At 40.0% G+C, this 18,682-nt stretch overlaps 1 protein-coding gene across 1 annotated transcript in view; it reads right to left on the bottom strand.

Moving 5' to 3' along the window:
- SATB2 (SATB homeobox 2) overlaps window positions 1-18,682 on the bottom strand; it is a 126,586-nt gene that overhangs the window by 50,131 nt on the left and 57,773 nt on the right. The window contains exons 5-7 of the mRNA XM_059853355.1: window positions 18,371-18,494; window positions 13,546-13,648; window positions 691-1,163 (exon numbers count right to left, since the gene is read on the bottom strand). Of these exons, the coding sequence (XP_059709338.1) occupies window positions 691-1,163; window positions 13,546-13,648; window positions 18,371-18,494 (700 nt within the window). The remainder of the gene's footprint in view (window positions 1-690; window positions 1,164-13,545; window positions 13,649-18,370; window positions 18,495-18,682) is intronic.

The raw sequence follows: 18,682 nt of genomic DNA, 5'->3' as shown, positions 1-18,682 counted from the left end.
TTAAACCACTTTCCATTTCTTAAGCCTTGCTACAGAGTATCACAATTGAGAGACCACATGTTGTATCCTGCAGGATAAATGTAAATGGCCTGTCTTTCTGAGCACCCATTCACCCTGGGTACTCCATGTGCCAGGCTTAAGCAGATACTAGCATGCAAACATTTCAACATCTGCATTTCACTAGGTGAGTGAGAAAACCTGTGTCAGATGTATGAAAACAAACACAATCTGCTACAAAAGTCAGACACTTTTCCCAGCACACTTGTCTTACACAATTATCGTGGGAGCAGCCTCTGGCACTAGCTGGGGCATCACAGGAAGGAATTGAGGAAGCGTCAGAAGGAATCCCAAAAACACCTCTGACTCTCAGTCTCTTATTACCTCTTCCTGGCAACCAGGCAGGGGCAAATGTGGAAGTTTATAACAACAGAGAGGAGCTCAGGGAAGAACTCCCATGAGCTGAACGACTGCTAGAGAGCAAGGCTGGAGTAATGGCGCAGGAGTGGCCAAACAAACAGCTGTTCCAGGAAGAAACAGCCTGGTTCAAAACTGACAAAGAGACTGCAGAAAAGACTGAGAGTGGTTTGACCTGTTTCTATGGCATGCCCCCTGCCCTGACCTGCAAGAACCATCCAGCCCCACAAGAGCCACAGCTTTGCCCCTCCTTGGTTATAGAACAGAAATTGGTACCTGTGTGCGGTTGAATGCTACTCTTGCAAAGACAGCTTGAGACACACTGGCTCTCTTCAGCTCATCTCTGACTTGCTGGTAAATATCTGGAGAGACTTCCACCGATGAATTTGATGGCTCTGGTTTGACAGCTCTAGGGATGGGTGGATGATTCAAGAACTGCTGGTTGATAGCCTGTGGGTGCTGGTGGGCCAAGAGTCGGCTGACAGCAATCTGCTGGTTTATCAGATGGGCCATGGCTATCTGCTGCCTCACCAGCTGTGGACTGAGCTGAGGAGACAGGAGCCCAGGGTTTATCATGGTTTGCATCGTTGGCACTTGGTTTCGGATTGGAGTACTGTGGTGAATTTGGCCATGAGGAGACTGTTCATTAGATTTTCCCAAAGTTGCCAGCTGGTTGATATTTGGTAAGTGCATGGGACGTTGACCAAGAACACAATAGTCTGAAAGGTTTTCTCTTTCCACTCTTTCCACTGTTAAAAGAGAAAAATTAGCTTGCTGTCATTTCAGTTTGCACTAAGGGCAAGGATTATATTGCAGGTGACTGCAAACAACAGCACCTGCTTTACTTTGTAAGTCGACAATTGCATAGAAGCATCATAGAAACATAAGCAAAAGAAACACAAAGAAAAGCAACAAGAATAATAATTAACATTCTTTCAGACTTCCCAGGCTTCAGCCACAGCTCATGAAGACTCTCTATAAACCAACAGCAGGTATCCTCCCCAGCCTCCTTTCCTAAAAGGAAAAAAGCTTGGACACTTCAATTTATACCGTTACTACCACTTGAATCTGTCACAGCAAATTGATTAACCTTTGAAAGTGGTCAGTGTTTCAGAATCCCTGGAATCTAGGTAAAGGAAAGAAACTCAAATTGGTATCCACTCACACAAACCAAATGGAAACAAGGCCATTCCCTGTGCAGTTCATGGCACTGCTTCTCATCACAAACTTGGCAACTATTATCTTTTCCACATAAACTCTACCTTGCACTGTGTGTGGATAAACCTTGCTGGTACCATCAGCTCACCCAGGTGCACCACAGCAGACTCATGTCTTGGTTGTGTGAAAGCATATTACAAAACAGTGAAATTCACACATGAGACAAGTTTGAAGCTATGCTTCCTATAGCCAAAGCCTCATTGCCATAAATTTGTCCAGAAGCTTTAAAGCACTTTGCACAAATGCCCACTTGAAAGAAAGTGCCTTTACTCCCTTCAAAAAAACTTTATGTAGCACAACAGTGATCTCTAAGTGACATCACATTACAAAAAAATTAAAACAGTACACACTAAATGCATATACTGTAGTTTTATATACTGATGTGCATTGTTCCTGCTAAACATCTTGTGTCAGCAATATCACAGTATCTTTTTGGGTAACTGCAAAACTAAATGCACACATCACAAAATTAAATTTTCTCTAAAAGTACCCTTTGAACTTTGAAATTAAGTTTAGCAAGTGCATAAATATAACTCCTACCCAGGTAATTTTAAGCAATCAGAAGTCCTTTTACAGTAGGTTGCAGATTCCATAAGTCTCCCTATGTGCAATTGAATAGGCATTTTTATATTGATCTGATTTGTAAGTGTTTAGAAATATGTCATCATAGAAAACCACTACCTCATCCCTGTATTGGTCTCAGCAAGTAAGAAAATAGAATTTAATTCAGAAAAGTCATAATGCTGTTAGAACTTGTGTAATGATTAACAACTGTATGAGGTTTTGAACTCTTTTTAAAACCTGAATCTATATAAAGCTTTGAAGCTTTACACAGTTAATACCCAGAATGACAGCTTACTGATGACTTGCTCTCTTTTCTTCTAAATAGAAAAGACAGCTCTTTTCACCTTCCAGAGTTAATCTAAGGCAGAGAGGGTCATGCCCTGAACACATACATACACACAGTTACTAATTTTAGAACTGCCACTCTGGAACTTCACAAGTACTGAATTTTACAACTAGGTGAATTAATAGCCAGAATTTCCTTGTAAGAAATTTTAACTCATTCTTCCCATTCTTTAAAAGGAAAACACCACAAAACCTTTAGCATTCTATTAAATAATTGCTTTTAAAAATTCAAAATAAAAATTCATTACTAAGAAAGCTATGAATTCCACTTTTCCACAAAACCTAATTTTTAAACCCAACTGAATTTCTAAGTAAGTGTTTACTTGTATTTCAACTAAGAAAGGCAATGCAAAATGGGTGACACACAAATATTATTGTCAACAAACGACCATTCTGCTGTGTTACTCACATGCTCTCAGATACATAATGCAATGTTTCATCTTGCTGAAAATACTGAAAATCCCTATTCAAAACCTGCTCCTGATGATGTCAGAAGGCCTCCCTGAAATGAGGCACAGAAAGCTCCATACCACTTCAGGAACAGACACGAAATCCATGTGAAATATGCAAACAGGAGTAGTGCTAATTCCAGGGGTGGACCCATCATCAATACAGAGGTGTGGGCAGGGGAGTGAGGAGGGGCTGCTTTGTCACAGCCTCAGACCACGTTCTGCAACACAGATGATTCACCAACACGGCAATACCATCACCTCCATCAGGCTCTCTGCACTAAGCCTCCACCTGAGTAATGCCATTAAATACACATTGGTGCTAGCCAAGTGCAATTAGTCCAAAGGTACAACAGCTACTTGCAGGTGTAAGTAGAATAAAGCTGTTCCTCAGTGTAATGAAATACTTGGAGCATCCTGCTACATCACTGACAACCCTAAAAATAAAAGAGTCCTTCCGCTAGAAGTTTCAGAAGAGCTGAAAAAGTTCTGAACTATTTGTAGTTTGAGGAGCACACAGAGAATAAGTCACTGAAACCAACAAATTATTACTTGTTAGAACATAAAAACAGTAACCAAGTGTTTTTGAAAACTTGGTGAGAAATAAATATAAATAACATTCACTTTCTGGGCTGAACCACATTTGCCAAGTTTCCACCCACTCTTGACTTCAATGCCAAGTTATAAACCCCTATAAAAATAAAGTTTAAGATGAAAAGGCTGCCAGGCTGTTAATCTCTGCAGTGCTACTTGGAATTACACAGAAACATCACCTGACTTGCTTCCATAGGTATATTTTCCCCTTATTATCAGTTTCCTTTTTTGATCACATTAGACTACACAGCCACACATGCACTCCCTATAAACAAACCAGATTCTAGTCACTTTGACCACTTTAGTAATAAAAGGTTACCATTAGCAGTTACGCTGAATGGAAAAAATGTGCATTACTCAACTCCTCAAGACTCTTTCCTTCTTTAACACACTGCCTGTATCTGATTCCCTGTTGTTCTTTGGTAACTGTGGATTGGTTACAAAATCTGCAGGGCTGAACAGGAGCAAGACTGAAACACCCTGGAGATGGAGAGTGGCACTGTCCTGAGACACAGGCCAGCTTGCCAGCAATGCTCTAAGAAAGGAAAACAGGAGCCACAAAGCCTCTCTGCCCCCAGCATTCAGCCTCAGATCTTCCTGAGACATGGCTTTTACATTTGCATCCTCCATTTCCCATGTTCATATCCAATTACAGGGGATATGTTCAGAGCTCTTGTAGTCCTGCAGTGATTGGAATATGAAGCTGTACTGATTGAAATATAAATATGTGAGGAGAGAGCAGCAGGACCTTACTGGGAAGGAAGGGGTTCCATGAATATGTACTGTCTACATTCAAGTACTGCTGATAAACTACTTCTGCTAGCAATGCCTGTGGTAGTTAAATAAAAGCTGGTTCAGGAGGCTGTTACCTACCTCCATCTGTGGTGTGACCACAGCAAAAGACATTGCAGTGTTTTCATTTTCTCTCTGCATCACTCACTTGGTATACAATTCTGCAGTTCTTTGCTTGAAGAGCTTATTTAAACCAAGTACAACAGCACTGTCATATTGCAGAGCCACCCACTCTTCTGAAGCCCATCTCTAGGTAGGCAGAGACTTGTGTCCAGACAACAGGTACTGTGCTAAGCTCAGCAATAAGCCCTGAGAGCAGTCTAGAATAGCATCTGCCCTTCATTTTTCTATACCTCCCTACGACATGTCACTACCTCTACAAGAGTCACAAACCAACATAATCCCCTGAATGGGAGCAGCAGATTATTGTATTTGAATATTCCGTTCTCGTCCTATAATGATTACCATGTGTGTCAATGTATTTCAACTCCATATTGAGTTAAAACTTCCTGGATCCAGCACAAAAGGAATTCAGTGCACCCTTCCCCTGTGTGATGCTCTTAACCTCTAGCCCAGTCTTCCTTGCACAGTCAAGCAGCTGACGCAGACCACAGCACAATAGCTTGGGGTGGTCTGCATGCAACTTTCCATTTAAAATAAAACCAGCTCAGAAGATTTAAAATAAGATTTATTTCTCCACCTTCCCTTCCCCTCACACTTTATTTGCACTGAGTTGTTAATAGGAACATTCTGACAAACAGCCCGTGGGGCATTTAGGGCTTATGCGTGGCACTGAATTGACTGACAGCACTGGAAACCAAATTCCTGTGCACAATAAGGGATGCAGCAGGGAGAGCAAGAGTGTAACACGTCTCCCAGCACTGCAGCCCAAGCAGGGACACAGAGGACCCGCCAGCATCCATGACCCAGCGTGTCCGGAACTCTTCAGTCCCACAGGCACACAGGCACTTTGCCCCAGAGTAAGAAGAAGCTGGTAAAGAAACGTTTTGTAATAAGTTACTAGCCGGCAGAATTGCCATGCTTCAATTGTGACAGGATGTCACCACCCAGGGCTGCTCTCCAGTGCTTCAGTTCGCTTCTTTGTTTTATTTATTATTTAAAACCTGGTGATCATAAAAGCCATTTCTAGCAGTGGTCATGGCCAAGCTGGGAGAGCTCTGTGAACTCTGGTATACCCTGCACTGAGCTTGAGACAGAAAGGTTCCCACAATTTCTCCTGGCTTAGCACCATCCTGCTCACTGGAGCAAGACCTGAACTTTGGAGCCATGCTTGGGGGACAAAGCACAGCACCAGCTCCACCCTGGAGAGACAGGGCTGCTGCACTGCACCCAGAGGTGCCCTCTTGCTTCTGCTGCATAATTATGAACTACCACTTTGTAAATAACAGAACCACTGCAGAGCACAGGAGGTGCTTTTAAAGTGGTAATTCCATATCTTTTTATCTGTAATTGGGATAATTACTTATTTCTTTTAATCACAGCCCACTTAACCACTTCAGTGCAAAGGGCTGATCTGAGGAGTCTCATTTTCAGTCAGCATCTAATCTTTGTATTTACCCACAGTCATTCACTGGCTTCAGTGCCTGATCTCTGCCTAGGCCACTTGTTCCTGCACTCAGGACTGGAAGAAAAGCAGGCTGACCAGAGAGGCAGATGTGATAAGAAGCTGTAACTTTTAGAACCTTTCCCCCTCCTGCAGGACAGCACAGAACCTCAAAATAGCTATAGAGCACTTACAGAAATTGTTTGGCCGCTGGCTGTGGGTAGCAAAGGCCTTTATCCAAGCCTAATGGAAAACAGACAGGAAAGGCCATTGTCTGTTCTTTGTTGAGTTGCAAACCATTCAGTTCCCACCAAAGCACAAATCACTATTTTTTTTACTTAGAATCATCATTAAAAGTGGGCCTTTAACCACCAATCACCAATCTGAGGTAAACTGAGCAGTGTGTACTAACATTGCTGAGCCTCTGTGTGCAGCTGACATTCTCACCCTTATCCTCAAGACTAGCTCTAAGTCATCCCTTGGAACACAGGGATGCTAACATGACTTCTGCCAGAGCTTAAGCATAGAAGTCATATTCTTTACATGGGCTTTCCCTGGACTGCACTGTTTCCAAAGATGCCTGTCAGAAGACAAGCATCATCACCTTATTTTTAGGTTTTTGGGTTTTTTGTATAGGTTCAAAAGGCACATAGAAGTATGAACTCAGTTCTTCATAATCATGTTATCACTGTTTGTCAAAAGGACATGCCAGATCCATCTGGCAGAGAAAACCTTGATACTGAAGGTGTTCTAGTGCCCAGCTGCTCTAACCCAGTCAGGTGAAATGGAAAAGGAGAAGCAGCAGAATCATTAGTTAGAACAGTCTGACAGAAACACAGATAGTATTGGTTTAGATAGACTGATGTTACCATTTGATATAAAAGTATCTCCCTTCCTGTCAAACGATTGTCAACAGTAGATCCAATCTTTTGTGAGAGGTCCAAACCTCCCAGATGACCAGGCAATTGTGCAATCCCTCTGGGAGATACATATGTGTGTGTTCCTGACTCATAACGTCAGAGATGGTGAAGGGAGGGAGACAGAACACAAGCATCATTAAGTCAGAGATACAAACTCTTCAGGTATTTCAAGTGAACAGAATGCCATTCTGCTCTTGGAGTTACACATTCTATGAAATCCATGGGATCAGAGAGACACTGTGCAGCTTTTCACATAGGAAAGCTTTGCCTGTACCTAAGCTTCAAGTTATCCTCCTGTTTGAAGCTTATCTGCACTAATGCTTACTTTGTAAAAATAACTTTTCTTCTGAGCTAACATGTCACTGTTTGGCATCACATGAATAATTTTTTTAAAATATGAAATAAAATTAATTTTGAGATTCAGAAGGTTAAAACAAAAACATGTTTTCTTTTTAGAAAAATGGAGATGACCATTCTTTACTAAGAATTCAGAAGGGCAGATGTCCCAGCTGCAGCCCACAACTGGCCCTCACTGAGAAAAGCACAGTACTGGAACAGGAGACATTAAAAAAAAAAAGTTCAGTGACATCATTTGAGCAAGACATGGGACAAGTGGCTGGACAGCTTCTCCACAGAAGGGCTTCCAGTCTTTACTGTGTGGCCTATGTTGCCTACAGCAGCACTGGCTGCAGCTCCAGCCACAGACAGGCACAGGAGATGCCACTCAGCAAATCTCACCCACCCTCTGCCACAGCACAGGCACTGTGAGCAGTGACAGCCACTGCCCCAAAACAGCCACAAGCCAAGGAAGATATTCTGCAAAGCTGAGATTTATATATGCATTTACCTAAGATAAAAATTACTTTTAATTCAAGAAATAAACCCAAAGGGTGTGTTTTAATTCTCTTTACAGACAGGAATAGCCAAGAGGGCCACAACTCATACACCCCTGAACACAGGGCAGCAGCTAAATTGGCTTTTAACAAGACACATGCACAAACCCCCAAACTGGCACTGAACATCACAGGCAATGCTGCAATGCAAAATGCTAATGGGGGTGGGGAAAACAGCAGTCAAGGGTCTATAATTCTTGCTGATTCTTGACACTTTTAACTTATATTTAAAGAGAGAGGCTACTTGTTCCTTATCATTAGTGACAACTGATGAACTATTCTCCTCATAAAATAGTACAGCAGGCCACAGACTAAGAGCATGTCCCCAAGTCAAGAGATGATCTTCAGGTCATGTATGTTACCTAGATGCTAACAAGTTTGCTGTGATTGATGTTATTTTCCTTCTTTTTTATTTAAAAAAGTGAGAAAAGGCCTGGTTTTAGGGAAATGAATACATAGTAAGGAGTATAAAAGTAAGCAAAGGAGAAGTTACAGTAATGTCAAGAGCCCCACAGCCAACCCTAAATGCTTTAGTGCCAAAGCCACAACTAATACCCAAACAAGATATGAAATGCACTTCCTTAAAAAACAACATTTCTGCAAAAGATCAAGATAAATGTATATAAATACACACTATATATAAAGCCCCCTACTTACATAGAGGTAAATACACATGCATGTATCAGTAAAAAGGGTATTTTTAAAAGTCAGAAACACTGTTTGGGAAAGATCTGGTGTGCCTTTTCATGAGGCTTCCACAACATCTGTTTCAGAGGAACAATTAAAAACTCTTCCTCAAGCACATAATGACAGTTTTCCCTAGGCTCACACTGGCATTATCACTGTGCTGCAATCCTCAGTTCCTTCAGCCTGGAAATAAGAAAGCTGGGAGCCTTTCTAAATCATGTTTCTAACCTCTGTGAACCTACACTGGCCTCCAGGAACACATTAAAAGAGAAACAGATTGCTCAGTCTATCCATTATTGGAAGTAAGCAAACAAACTTTCAAGAATAAAAGAGCACATAAACAACAAATCAGTAATATTGGAAAAATCAAAGAGGAGCCAAAGCAGATTCTCAATTTAAGGAAGCTATGAAAGCTTTTTCTTACATTCTTGATCTGTTGAAACAGAAATAATTGAGGCCTCCTCCTTTAAAGTGAAAAGCCTCATCATTCCACAAAAACTTTAAGACAGCCACAGTCTCAAAGCTCACATCCACAGAAAGCTATATTTTGACAGACACTGATGGCAGGAGCAAAGATGACATGTTCTTCATACGCAGACAAAAAAAGTATGTCTTTTTAATTTTAAGTCCACAATGTATTTATTTCTTCCCACTGCCTTTCTAACTTCCTCCCACTAAGCTAAGTTGTGTCATCAGGCAAAAAGAAAATATTCACACCAGTTAAGATTTTCAGTTGTGAAAGAATTGTGATACAGTGATAGTCCTTCTGATAAAAATAGAAAGCATGACACTTTGAAGTGAAATAGCTATTGAGAAAGAGAGCTAAAAAATATTTTAAATGCTTTGAACCCAAAACACTGGGACACAAATAGGTAACTGGTACAAGTTTGATCCCTTGAGAATTACCTGAACTGCATGATTAAGTTCTGAAATACCTCTCTCCATACATACCCATGTATATATATACACACATGTATATAGTTACTTACAAAGTGTTGTTTTTATTCCTGTATCTGTTTGTTAATCAAATTTAAAACCAATGCAAACCTTTGAAGCAATTATTAAAATCCTGCATTTCAACAATGTTAAATGCCTTCTCCCAGCTTCAGCAAGTTCAGCTTCTAGAGAAATCAGACAAGCATTTCTCAGACTGGCAGAAGCATCCCTGTGGGACTGGGCAGGAGAAAGGCAGCTTGAGAACCACTGGAATAAGCCATTGTTCTATAGTTGCCATTTATTAGTATGTATTCTTTAGTAAAAAAGGGGGATCTCTGATTCTTCAATGAGGCAGGTTTAAATATAATTAAGCTTTGTCATGTATGCACAACTTTGTACTATAAGGTCTTCTATCCCTCAAAAAAAAAAAAGTAAATAAAAAAGGGGAAAAGAGGCTTCATAGAGCAATCTTAAATTAATTCATGGTGCATATTTTGAACAAAATTACAACAGATACTACATAGCTTAATTACCACCTCAAGTGATTACAGACACCCATGAAGGGAAAAAGCCCACAGAACTGTTAAGCCTTTTGTTTCCCAACCACTGTACACATTCCATTCTAACTGGTTTCAATACAAGCTCTTCTTTAAATATATACATGTATCCCAGAGAGACTGGAAAGAGTGGACATCCCATTATAATCTCCCTCACACCTTCACACACAGCCCAAGTGGCAGACCCAGGGCCAGGAGGAGACAAAAAGCCTCCATCCTCACACCTGACAATTCCCAAATCTGGCTGTACACCAACTCTCGTGCTGCTGAGTAAACTGTGAACGTTTTAAAACCTTTAGGGGATGGGGCAGGGCAGGAGAAAAAAAATTAAAGCAGAATTTTATTCTAGCATCAGCTGACACAAGACAAAATTGACATTCTGAGCTGAACTAACTGAAAACTTTTTTACAATTATGAGCATAAGTAGTTTAGTTGTCTTTTCAGTGAGTTCAACAGAATGCACACTGAGAATGTTTACTTGAGATTTGATACAATTCCATTTGTGTACAGCTTTTACATCTGTTGCTAATGATATCAAATTATTGATTGTTCACTTTCTTATATTATTTAAACATTAGCTATGCACTCAGCAACCTGATGCTTTTCTTTTTTTTTTCTTTTTTTCCAGAGAACTTTTTATTTCTGTCTGTCTTTGGTTGTAATTACTTTGATCTTCCAGAGAGTATAATTAATTTACTGTTTATTTATTTCTATGAGAAAGGAAAAAAGTTTGACCTAGTAGATCTATATGTGGCAATTTGTAACAGAATCACATAGCTTATGTTTAGGAAATCATGGTTTTGATTAAGAAGCAACCATTTAGTTCCCACTGTTTTATTAAAACAGACATTAGCAGATAATAGGAAACACATTTAACACTGTAGGCTGCATTTAGTTTGCAACGTCAATAAAGTTATTTTGAAGCCCCTTCCTATTTTGTATTTACCACAGCTCATGTGAATTGTTTTTAGCTTTTACTTTCTAGTAAAATCTAGAGTTACACAAAGATACGAGTGCTGGTTCCAAGAGCTCTAAATTAGTTTTACCTAATCTATCCAGCTGTAGCCCAAAAAACAAATCACTGCATCATCCATTCACCTTCATGGAAGTCCTCTTTTAAAATATTATCAAAAGGAGTACGTGATGACTGATGCATGTAACTCGAGTCACTGATTTTGCACACTAACTGAGCTGTCCTGCAGGACGAGCTGACTACAGAAAACAAACAAAACAGCATTAAATGAGAGATGGGGAGAAATTAAACCACCTAAAGTGCAGAAGTCTTCCTGTTTGCAGGCGGCTAAGATTAGTGCTCTGAAGTTGCTGTTTATTCTCCATGCACCACTGTACCTGCCACAGACTCTTTGTTTTCTCTCCCACTCATATGGTTGATGAATCAACACTACTTGAACTGCTTTATAGCAGCTTGTGTTTACTTCACACATACCTTAACCTTCCTTCTTCTCCTCCTACTAACACACACATAAACTTCCAAGCAGCAATGACTGGCTGTGTCTCTGAATAGCAGAGATACAGAGTTATCTGGCAAACTCTTGGGGTTTGGATCCTTGACCTTTTGATTGAGGTTTCATTCTGCTTTTACTGCACTTAAATTTTTAACTGTGCACTTACTAAGTAAAGAAAAATTAAGAGCATAAGCTCTAAGAGTGGAAGAAAGTAGAAGACAACATTGTACTAGAAATACTCAGAAGCTGTAGTAGTGTCTCTACAGTTAAGAACACTACAGTTAAGGGCTTCCAGTGCCTCTGCAACTGGCACCCTTGCCCAGTTTTGAAAAAATAAAAAGGAAAATGAAAAATTAAAAAAGCCTATTTCTGTTCTCCCAGAACAGCAAGTAAAAGCGAATGGTGATGACCTTGAAGCTGTTTGATTCTTTTGATTGCTTTTTAACCAAGAGGATATGTTAAAGTACTTTGAGTAAAATTCTGTTATTAAGAGACACCATTTAGAGAAAAGAAACACTTCTGAGTCACACAATGGCAATTTACAGAGAAAAGAAAATATCCAGTTTATTTGGCATGAGGGTAACCACATACTAAAATGTTCAATCAACATTTTTACTTCTAGCCTAAACCATTTTAGTAGGTGAAAAGCAACATCTCCATTTCCTTGCCTGCACTGTTACCCCAATCCTGCCAGGACAATTTCCCTTCAAGACACAAATAATTTCACCACAGAACATTCTTTCTTTTTCCCCTACTGAAAATCTAATCATTGCACAGCCCAGGCATGAGTGTCTAACAGGTATGCTCTGCACAAGCCAGATGTGCAGAGAAAAAACCAGATGCCTCAGAACTTGTTCTGATGTTTCATGCAATTTCGTTTCATGTGTTCCTAGCTCAAGCAGCAGACTTTTTATGGTATTATTATGCAGATTTCTAGTCTGTCCTAAGGAAACTAAACAAGCAACCTTTTGTGGCTTATGCTTTCCAGCCTTTTGTGAGGAGAAGACAGCACACTCTTTTTGAAAGGTGCTAACCTTCACACAACTGAAAATACAGCAGTTTCTCAGGAAGGACATGACATTACCCTATTTCTTCATAATGCTTGTGAATTCTGTTATGATTTTCCTGACTACTGAAAGGATCACAGACAGAAATGACAATAACAGTCTATGCCTTCTTTCAGACAATGAATCTTCCGTTCAGTGGTGTAAGAGAGAGAAAAACTATGGAAAAACCCTACCCCAACATACAGCTAATCTCCAAGGGTGATGGAGATTTGGGGAAAGAGGTCCCAGGTGGAATTATGAAAAAGCTTTTGACTATCCTCTAAGTCCTGAGCATTTAAAGCACATGAGTGTTTAAACAACCCAAAAACCTCCTAAAACAAATAGTCCGGTGCACACTTAAGTCCCTTGCCAAAGGAAAGGAACAATAAAAGAACAAACCACACATGATGGATGCTTGTCACATCATTTTGTGCACCACTGACAGGTGATCAGACAGTTCAGTGGTGAGAGTGTGATGAACTTAGAATAATTTTACTGCCTCAGGCACTACGGACCTACTAATAAAATTTCATTATAGAAAAATACATACAGTGGGCTATTTTCCTCATGACTTCAGTGGGTGCAGCACCTTGCTATTCATAAGTGTCTCCCAACAAGCAGTGCTAAATCCTCTGTATCCAGATTCCACAGAATAAAATACAGCAGGAATGCCAGTACACTTTGCAGTATTGAGAACAGAGAACAAGGACACATATAAACTTAAAAAGTCAGGTTTTTAGCTTTCAGGAACAAAAGAAAACTAGGGCAACTTACATAGTAATTTAACTTTTAAATCCTGAGATACTAGAATGTTTTCTTTCCAAAATGTTTTTGCTTAATTCAAAACACAGTTGATCTTTCAGCACAGTGAAATGGGATATTTTAAGCATGTTTTGTGTCCTGTGCTTTCATGCCAGCCTTGTTTGTAAAGTATCAGATTTAATTTCGAATGTGCTGTGATTGTGTCCTCTTTGTAGACAAATTCACAAATATTATTATTGTTTATTATTACTTTTATTTAAATCAAATAATCTCCAACTGTCAGCAGAATTTTAAGAACTTGGAAAACAACAACAACAACAACAAAAAAATCAATTTACCTTTAATCTTCTTGTACTTTTTGTACCATCTCCCAAACTCCTGGCACTTGGTTGCTGACACATTGGCATAGTATGTGCTATTTACAATGGATGAAATCATACTCTGGAAGTATAGAAAGAAAAACAAAAAGGATTTAAAATATCTTCCACTATTAGAAATCTTTTCCTGGGAAAGCAAATGACATGCCAGCGCATAATGATCATCCATGTGTGACTTTAAACCCAAAAGAACCATCTGATGAGTACAAAATATTGGTTTTATTCTCCAGTCTGTATGCCCAGCCACGAATAAAATCACAACAATAATTATTTTGCACAATTATGTAAAAAAAATGTAGTACAAACCTACACTGAGAGCTGCAGCTCAGCCTGGGGGGGAGGTTCTATTTGCTTTGTACTCGTGATGCTGCAATAGCCAAACTTGAGTTGCATAACAACAGGCAGTGCTGTGCTGAGGAACACATGCTCACTGCAGCAAGCACAATTTAGGAACCAGATCCTAAAGGTAAGATTAGATGCTCCAGCATGCATAATCCAAATAATGCTTTTCAGATGTCTCTCTTCTGCTTCCAAATGCAGCAAGACTGCACAGCCAAGAACTGGAGAACATCCGTGCTACTTGGAGCAGAACAACAGTTAGGCAAATAAGTTAAATTAATATAATTTATAGAAACGTGTGATTAGCCCTTGTGTGAAGAATCACCCAGAAGAGAAATTAGCAGTGCCATTCAGAGCACAGGGAACTACACATACTACAACACAGTGCAGTCAAAACCCACAAGAAAGCTCAACAAAACTGAAATATCACTTGCCTAACCAGCACCCCTCCCTACTCTGCAAATTCCCCCTAAGCAACTCCATACAAGCTGAATGAAGAGATGGCTGCAAACTGGTTTTCCAGCACCTGATACCAATAAAAAGGATATTTAATATCTGGGGTGCTTCTGCCCATAGGGTGGCAAACAGCCTCATTACTGGTGGTTCTTCCATTCTATTTTTCCATTCCCTTCCTCCATGCTATAGAGGAGGCATCCCTTTAACATTTTGCTGTCCTTTTCCTCTTTCTGAACTCTTCCAGGGTCAAGCTGTTCCCAGCACATGTACACTGTCAGCAAGGCAATGCAATCTAACAGCACCAACACATGGGAGTCAATGCACCTTCTCCACAGACTGTATTTTCTTTTTCTCATGCCCTCCTTCTGCACTTACGTCAAAGCTCAGAGAAAGCTGGGGCACCTTGTGCAACCTTTCTGCGCCAAGAGGAGAGAGCAAGGATGATCTCACAGCTCAAACCATGGACTCAAGCTCTGGCCTACGAGCTCCTGCAGGCTCCTGGCCATCTCTGGAAAGCTACAAGGTTTATGCACTCGCTCACTGAATTTAACAATGCTTTAAAACAAAACCATCCCTGCCCTCTGCCATATTTACCCAGCCTCCTGTCCTGTTCACTGCAGTATCACAGGACTGTCCCTAACTCTTGAGTTTCAGGAACTTAAAAAACATGAGCAAAACTGAACAACTTAAGATAAGTGGGTGGTACAGATTACTTTCAGTCTTCAGCATGTAATTTCACTTTCACTGAAGAGGCCCTTCTGCTTTTCACTCTGCCTTTTCCACTCCAAGAGCGCTATGGCGCAGTGCAGTAGAGTTTGCAGGCTATGAAGTAAGAGCCTTAAGTAGCAGCTCCAATTTCTAAAACTGAGATTCAATTTTCTAATTAAAATCAATATTTTGAGACATAAACCTAGCATTGTGGCAGTCAGCAGCAATTCCCTGCCCATAAATCTTTCCTTGCTCTACAGCATTTTAACAAGCAATAGAATTCTGAAAGCCTGACATGGAGATAGCCTTTGCTGAAGAGGGTTTTTGAACAAAGTTGAGTAAACCTGGGTTTTTTTTGCATCACTTCAGTTAAATTTCCATTCACTAAAGAAGGGTGGGGAAATTTTGTTGAACTCCATCTACATATCAATTTGGTTCTCTTAATTTTATTTTTTTTTGGGTGGGGGGAGGTTCCTTCTCCAAATCATCGAGCTCTACAAGAAATCAACACTACTGAAATCATGAGGCTATTAAATATCACAGAATGTATTAACCCATTAACCTTTATTTGAGAAAGAAAAACTTAAACTAAATAAACAAAGTAAAATCAAACAGTAAATCAACCATTGGTGAAAAAAATCCCAGGACAGATTCTCTTCTGCAGGGGAAACAACTATAATAATTTTCAGACCACATATCCTCACTATTATACTTAAAGGAACACTAGGGGTATTTCTCTTAGGAATCTTGATAAGTCTGGAGAAAGGAAATAGCCATTTAAAAGAGAGTGGGGAAAAAAAATCCCTTACTAGTTGCAAACTTCTAAATAATGCATAATATTTCTGGAAAAATCCTTAACGAAGGAATAAAGCAGCAATGTTTGGTATGTGTGTGGCCATGACAGCCATGTGGAATGAATGCTGCTTAGACCAGGAGTTAAGAAATACCCACACAAAGAAAATCTGGTGCAGTAAGTTCAAGGAGAAAAACATGGGACACACTCATGTCCTAATAAAGCTTGCTCCAGCAAAGAGACAAAAATGCATGGTCAGTGCTGAAATGAGTGATACAACACAAGAAAGAGATCTTCATAGAGATCTCTATGAAAAGATGGAAATATTGAAATAATTGGATTTCTTTCTGCCACACACACTCCCCCTGCCTACCCTCCTTCCCCCCAGCTTGGTTAACCGGGATTTATTTGTTGGAACAGGAGCCGTATGCTAAGGGTAGCTAAGCTGCAGACATGTAATACACCTAGCAGAAAAAAACCAGAACAATTTGAAATCAAAGTGAATGATTACATTTCCCATTAGCAGCAATCAGAATCCCCATCTGGGCTGCCTGGAGAGCTCGGGCACTGAGAGCCAGAGACGGAGCAGCGTCGCTGGTGGGAGAGGGAGCTCCCCACGCTGCCCCGCTCTGCTTCTGTACTTGAGGCACTGTGAACACATTAATAAACAGCAGCATTTACTCTGCAGTTTCACTCCTAAGAGACCACTCTGCAATTTGCTGCTGTCAATAATATATTAACCACAAGGGGGTTGTAATGACATTTCACATTTGGCACGATATTTTTTTAAAACTGATTTGGGAGAAGGAATTGTATTAGAGGCATATTCAAATGATGGTAATAGACAGCTTCTATACAACCTTCCATTGTATCTTCTGCATTTTGTGAGCTAAACCAAAAGAGACTTAAACTTTTTTATGGCAATAATAATAACGATACGAGCAGCATTCTGCAGTCTTAATTCAAGAGTTAGTCACTACCCAAGGTCATTTATACCTGTGCCTAAAAGTAAGCAAGCTCAATTTCCTACAAAAGGATCTCCTCTTAGCTTTTTCCACTAAATAAACACTGGGGCAAGGATTTTGGCTGCTATGCTTCTGCCACCAGTAATTTTGTAAATGTATATCAGACTAAGCCTATAGAAGGAGTAAACCAACTGCAGTGTTTCCACCTGGTAGGCTTTGAAACTGAAGTGGGAGGAAACAGACAACAACTGAATTCTGCATATGAAATGATGCATAGTTTAGTTATGCTGGATATTGAAGAAGACTGGGCAGAGACAACCATATGCTGCAATCATCATTAGCTGACCAGATTCCACAGATAACTCTATTTTAAAAAATGACACTTAAACTGTGTGAAAAGGAAAACACTTTCGTATTCAATGCATATTCCGCACTGTGCATATCTACAGTGTCTGCTCCTCATTTACTAAACCAGCAAGTTCCCTGGCTTCTCCTCACAAAACCCTTCCATTCCTGTTAGCTCTGCAGATCTTACACGGCTAAAGAAAGTGAAAAATGTGATTCCTACCAGCTCCATATTTTACCTCTGTGCTTTCCCTGGAGTTGTAATCATAACACAGCGAGGGAAATTTGTGGTAAACAGAGAGAATTCTCTTGGTTCATGGAGGCTTTGGATCACGAATTGCAGGATGAAAACACAGTGCAATGGAAGACACACAATCACAGGAGAAAAAGTGTTGGATATGAGCAAGCTAAGCATTGGATTTTTAGGAAGCTGGAATTACCCATGTTTTGACAATGGACAGACTAACCTGATTCTAGTACCCATTTTAGAAGGCAATATATTGTTCATGCCTGGCAAAGTTACCTTGTCTGGGTGCTAAAGTGTTACTCTGTTTTTTCTGAGAGGCAAGGAGAAGTAAGTCATAAAAATTTTATGAATGTCTCATTGTGACAATCTGAAGTACAAATGGAGCTCGTGACATCTGTAGGAACCTGTGTCTTAGACATGACATCACTGCCGTTTAAAAAGCAGTCATGGAGAATGAGACTGAGTTTTTGTTCTTTTTTAAACAGAATTACATATACATTTCTTTGTTGCTGTTTCCTAGAAATTGGGCCACAACTGTTAAAAATGCATCCTTTTTATCAGCTTGCAGGCTGATGAGAGCTGCATGGGTTGGGGGGAAGGCAAGCCTATGCTAGTGGGAAGAAGCCACTTGAATCTTATATTTGAGGATCATTAGGCCTACTGCAATAGGTTCAGTTAAAACTCTAAATAATGGATTTACATCCCTATGAAATAAATTAATTCATAATTTTTACCTGGCAACCCACTAAGAAAACATGGTAAACATGGTGTAAAGATACTATTTAACATACTAATAAGTATTTCTCCTTTCTAAAGAAAACAAGAAATTTATTTGGTATTTATGGAATTGTTTAGTGTAGGCTCTTTACAGAAGAAATATGAGCTTTAGTTCTTGAAACTCTTTCTTTCCCTAAGCCTGCTGAAAGCACTGACCTGTGAGAGAGGGCATTCTTTGGCTAATGTGCTCTGATTCATCTCTTTGAGCAGTTCCTTTAAGGCATTGCGAACTGTGGCATGGTTCCACTGCTCTGCTGGCAAATCTTCCAACTTTGAACAACTGTTAAAACAGAAAGCAAAAAGCAGATAGAAAAATCACCTTCACAGATGCTTACTTTTTGTGTGCAAGTGCTATAGACCTTCAGAGAACAAGCACAACCCTGGAGTTTCCTGCTTGGCCAGTCCATCAAGGTGCTTCTCCCCTCTATCCCTCTCCCACCAAGCACGATTACCAGAAGGTGTGCAGTT

Source organism: Haemorhous mexicanus, chromosome 8, assembly GCF_027477595.1.
Source record: "Haemorhous mexicanus isolate bHaeMex1 chromosome 8, bHaeMex1.pri, whole genome shotgun sequence".
In the NCBI taxonomy this organism is placed as follows: domain Eukaryota; kingdom Metazoa; phylum Chordata; class Aves; order Passeriformes; family Fringillidae; genus Haemorhous; species Haemorhous mexicanus.
Note: the sequence above shows the minus strand (reverse complement) of the source record. Positions and strands in the feature narration are given on the sequence as shown.